The sequence below is a fragment of the Eublepharis macularius genome, chromosome 9, assembly GCF_028583425.1.
Source record: "Eublepharis macularius isolate TG4126 chromosome 9, MPM_Emac_v1.0, whole genome shotgun sequence".
Taxonomy (NCBI): Eukaryota; Metazoa; Chordata; class Lepidosauria; order Squamata; family Eublepharidae; genus Eublepharis; species Eublepharis macularius.
In genome coordinates, this window is record NC_072798.1 from 38,282,185 (window position 1) to 38,287,677 (window position 5,493).

At 43.0% G+C, this 5,493-nt stretch overlaps 1 protein-coding gene across 1 annotated transcript; it reads left to right on the forward strand.

The window, feature by feature from the left end:
* Nucleotides 1–2,943, forward strand: ATF4 (activating transcription factor 4). Its single transcript, XM_054989155.1, has 3 exons — nucleotides 1–213; nucleotides 1,446–1,760; nucleotides 2,004–2,943. Exons 2-3 carry the CDS (start codon nucleotides 1,544–1,546, stop codon nucleotides 2,849–2,851), a joined length of 1,065 nt encoding a protein of 354 aa, XP_054845130.1. The 5' UTR covers nucleotides 1–213; nucleotides 1,446–1,543; the 3' UTR covers nucleotides 2,852–2,943.
* Nucleotides 2,944–5,493: the final 2,550 nt, after the last annotated feature.

A 5,493-nucleotide genomic window follows, 5' to 3' on the forward strand; every position in this document is an offset into this window, starting at 1 on the left:
GCCGCGTTCTCATTGTTAGACGTTGACGGAGCTGATTGTTTGTTTGTGAGTCGTCCTGTAGAGGCACGGCTCTTCAGCTAGGCGCCGATTCAGCTACCGCAGCCGCCGCCATGGCTGTGCAGGGGTGGTAGTGCAAGCGGCGGCGTTGGCCATTGCAGAGGCGCAGCATCAGCGGCCGCGGCCTCGGCACCTCCCGGCATCTGCAACCATGGCGTGAGTATTGGAAAGAGGTGGTGGGCTGGGGATACGCTGGGTGGAGGTTGGGTCGCTTTAGTCCCTTCGGAAGAGGAGAGAACATTAGATAAACAAGGCGGGGAAGATGGTAATATCGCCGTCGTCGGCCTCTCGTGTTTTTAAAGATGGAATGGGAGAAGGCGGGTGAATATGTGATCTTGGGAAAGACCCACCAGCCTTTGAACGGGAAGATGGAGTGAGAAATGAAGGGGAAGAGAAAAGGGGACCCAGTACATGAAACACCGCTGCGGATGGGTTGTGTGAGAGAGAGGCTGTTTGTTTGTAGATGCGATTTAATGAGCTTCTGGGCTCCCTCAGCTAATTAGAGAAGGGGTGGATTCCCTGAACGCCTATACGAATTCCCTTAGTAGGCTGGCATCTGGGCACAAAGCATGGGTAAAAATGGCACATCAAGCAAGGCGTCTGCATTTTTTCTGTCTGACAAGCAGAACTATAACATAAGAATACCTAGTGTACACAATGTGGTAGGAAAACCCCAACTCCTAAATCTGCTTATCAGATGTGGGAACTGTGCCTGCGAGTCCTAATTGCTGATCTGACTTGTTAACTAGTATTGCCTAGGGTTGTCTATCTTGTCTTGTGAAGGGCTCAGTTTGAAGGGGAACTGGTTGATGTAACTATTTGTGGAAAGAATGCCCGTTCCTTGATCACTGGTTGCAAATTCAAACTATTTGGCACTTCTTCGGGGTGAAGAGTGGCCAGACAGTAGAATGCCAAGGCTAGTCTTAAGTAACCTTGGTGAAAACGTGGCAGGATACAAAATGGCGGCCTATATATAGGGTGGGACCGGCACAGCAGGCAGATCGTGAAATGGCTGCAGCTGTTATTACAATGCTAATGAATGCATGAATCACAACCAGAAAGGATGGTGGGTGGAGCTGTAATTAGCTTTAGCCATATATGGCCTTGAGGAACTTGAGTTGGCTGCCTGCCACATGCAAGGATATTCTTGACAAATCCTAGTTGGCGCTGTTGTGCAGTAGGGCTTGTTGGCATAAGAATTCTTAACTTGAAGTTGATCCAGATACAGTAGTGGCTCAAAAAAGCAGAAGTACAGCTCTATTGCCGCCTTGCTGTTTAGTAAAATGTGAAATAAAAATTATGGTTGTCCTCTTCCTACAGGAGGAATGACTCCAATATAAATCCAGTGGCTATGTTTTCAGTGACACACTTTTGTCTTTATCTTTCAGGTTTTTCAAGGTACCACACAGCAGTTTTGCTGTAACCAAGAAAGATACCATCAACGATTCTACTCTTTTTGATCACAGAATACTAAAACTTGGCAAAAATGAGCCTCTCAAACACAGAGATGATGTTGGGGGACTTTCTGTCCCCCTTCAGCCAGCCGTGTTTGGTGGCTGAGGAAGGTCTGGGACTCCTAGATGACTACCTGGAGGTGGCCAAGAACCTCGGTTCGCATGGGTTCTCCAGCGACAAGGCTAAAGTGGGCTCCTCCGATTGGCTGGCTGTGGATAGTTTGAACAATGCCACATACAACAGCCAGGGTAAGATGTACATACAGTCACACGTTGTGAATGTTTTGGTAATGCATTGTGGGGATTCTATAAATAAAACAGGAGTGGCAACCTTAACTCTGAAGGTGACATTGCTAGCAACATATGTTCAGTCTTTATCTTAAGCACATGCAAGGAAGGGAAAGGTAATTAATGGCAAAGTGCCCTTGATTTTTGATTAAACATATTCAGAAAACTGAATTTTTAATAGAAATTACTGTTCTTTCTTGACAGAGGATGCCTTCTCTGGCATGGATTGGATGGTGGAGAAGATGGATCTGAAGGAGTTTGACTTTGATGCGCTGCTAGGTATTGATGACTTTGAAGCCACCGTCTCCCCAGATGAGCTTATGGCCACGTTGGAAGACACGTGTGAACCATTTGACCCTTCCACCCCAGAAATTCCCAACAAAGAAACGTCACAGACAACAGAATCAGTTATACATTCCCCTGTGTCCCTCCCTGGGGCAGACCAGGTTGCTCCACTAGCCCCATTGTTGCCATTTCCACTTTCCCCAGAGTCACTGGTTTCCAGCGCAGACCATTCTTTCAGCTTAGAACTAGGCAGTGAAGTGGATGTTCTTGAAGGAGACCGAAAAACAGAAGCCCATATCTTTGTAGTGGTAATTCCCAAGTGTGAGATGGAGGAAGAAGTCCACTCTGACAATGATAGTGGAATAGGCATGAGCCCATCATACTTAGGGACACCCCAACAAAGTCCTACAACCTCCATTAGTTCCCCAAGTGATGGCCAGTCTGTTACAGCCCTGCATGACAGTTCTGCGCGCCCCAAGCCGTATGATCTCCCTGAAGAGAAGGTAGTGTCAGCAAAGGTGAAGGGAGAAAAGAGAATAGACAAGAAACTGAAGAAGATGGAGCAAAATAAGACAGCTGCTACACGTTATCGGCAGAAAAAAAGGGCAGAGCAGGAGGCCTTATCAGGAGAGTGTAGCGAACTAGAGCAGAAGAATGAGGCCCTAAGAGAGAGAGCAGATTCCCTGAGCAAAGAAATTCAGTATTTGAAAGATCTAATTGAAGAGGTCCGCAAGGCCAAGGGTAAAAAAGCTAAAGCCCCAGAATAAGGGTAGTCAAAGAATGGATGTTACATGCATGTATATAAGAGCTTAGTTTGAACAGCTGTGTATTCCTGCTTAATAAATTATTTTCTAATACATGTTTCTTGTGGTTGGAGTGAAGAGTTGCTTGGAAACTGGTATACACATCTAACATGTTCTTTGAAACTAAATGCAATGAAAACGAAGCGAAGTTAATATTTATAGAATGAAACTACTTGAAAGTTAGGAATGAGCACCTGCTTTTAAAAGGCTAGGATTAATATGCAACCTTTGGAAGTAAGTGCAAAATCTACAAGGCTTCGTCACAATGCCAGTCTAGTAACTATTAAAGTACATGTCTAAATGTAACAGGCAACTGACAATTCTGAGATTAATCAAAGTGAGCCTTGAAGCTGCCTGCAGTACTAATTGCAGTTTTCCTGTAGTTGTGTACCTGAAAGAAACAACCAGGTGTGTGTGTGTATAACAAGTACTGAGGGGAAGTTATGAGTAGTGTAGTCCTACTTTGGAAAACTAGGCAGATTTTTTTCTGCCTTTCTACTGGTATACAAAGAGATACGTAATGTTCAGTAGTACGCTATGCAACACTTTTTAGGGTGCTATTGCTTTCATGGTGAAGATACTCCATTTAGATTCAGTAGTGAATTGCCACTTTTTGTTGAATTACTGGAAATGTGCTGATGTCTTTTTTACTAGTGCAAGTTTGTTAGGCAAAACTCACACGTTCAGTTTATCTGAAGCTTAGTAGAGTTGTCTGTTGCTATAATCTTGCTGTATTTTGCATCCAGGCTCGATCCAGCTAACCTCCATGTGTATTATAGCTAGCTTCCTGAAACTAAATTTACAATAGCCTTCCCATGCTCTACCTGGATTATAAGGATTCCTTCCTTTTCCACATTTGGTCTCTAATGAAGGGACCTCTGATTCTTGAAACCCTGAAAATCTAGTTGGTCTTTATGGTGCTACTGGACTTCAGTCTTGCTCTTTGATAGCCCAACACAGCTACCCACCTGAAACTTAATTTACTTCGCCCTATTGTCCCAGGTGTTTACTAGGCCTGGCTGGGGTTTGTGTTGTGATCTGGAAAGATGAGACAGGTAATACAACCTTTCCCACCTCTTAGATGTCAAAAATAGACCACCTTCCTACTGCCACAAATAAGGTTAATAGACTTGAATGTGGTTTCTCTGATTAATTTTGTCCTAGTGTACACTGCTGACAAGAGAGGGGTGGTATTTCAAATCCTTGGCAGGAAACCCAGTAACATACACTGTGATACCAACTTGTTTCCTTAGCAACAAAGTAAAGCAGAATGACTCAATTTGTTACACCTGTTAATATTTTCTGGGTAAATCAAATTGTAATGGGATTGTGAGGCTTATTGGGCAAAGAGTGTTAACATGGTTGAACCAAATCTGGAACACTGACAAGATCCTGCTCATTCTTTTCTAAAATTACTGCCCTTTGTGTGAGAGCTCAAAACGCTTTCTACATTCTGACAAACATTTACACTGTGCGTGGTTTCATAGAATTTTAAAAGATCCATGTAATTTTGGCAACTTTTTGCCAATGTCAGGTCACCTGCAATATTTCAGTCTCCTGAAAGAATACACAAGCAGAAAATACAAGTTATTACCCCCAAACAACCACCCTTCCAATCCCAGTTTGGAGTAGCTGTCACTTAAGCCCACTAATTGTTGCTATGATATAAAAGCTCAGTCTTATAAACTCTAGTTGGTAGAGTGGCATGGGAGGTATAGTTGTCGGATAGAAAATGGAACTGGCTTTCGCCATTTTCCAATGCAAAGGATGTCTGCTGTTTATAGGAGGGGGAAATTTGAACTTGGCTGTCCTTACTCTAACCACTACACCAGTTGTTAATGTAATCCCCAAAGATTATTTCTGAATAGCAAAAGTTCACTCAAGATTAATTTGAAAGACCCCCCCCCCACGCACACATTTGCACATACTGATGCATTGTGACGAAGATGAGGTGCAATTAAGTGTCATGTTAGGAGCCCCCCACAGTAAAATAATACATTTTGATAACTGAGTAAGTAGGAAAAGTTCCTCAAGAATGAGAGGAGCTGCCCCTGATCAATGAAAGGTGAATAAAATACTAGACCAGAACACACTATATATAATCAGACTTCTCTGAAGTTCTCAAACATCATTCTTCCTCAAATGTAGTTCTCATTCCACCTTCCCCCTTCCTTTTGTGAGTCTCTTGGATTGCTTTTCATTAGCTTTTAAAACGTGATTGTATTGTTTCTCTTTGGTTTTTAATTTTGTGACAGTTGAGGGTTCCCCTGCTGGAAAGATTCCATGTAGGAACTTCCAGAAAAAGGTAGCTATGCAAACTTTTATAGTAAGGAATGTTACAAGGTAATTTACCTTATTTTCTAACTAGGTGGCTTGGAGGTGACTGGGAGATTAAACTATTGCTTACACACTATAATTTACTGCACAGTCATCCTCTGCTGCTATGAAGGAGGCACAGCTGATTATTTTCCAATACTCAGTGTTTGCAAAGGGGAGAAGGAAAGCAATCAAGAAAATAGCTAAGCAATGTTTTGGATGGGTCCACCCAAATAATTCAGCAAAAGCAACTTGAGTAATGCCTCCATCACCAGTTATGTTTTCCATGG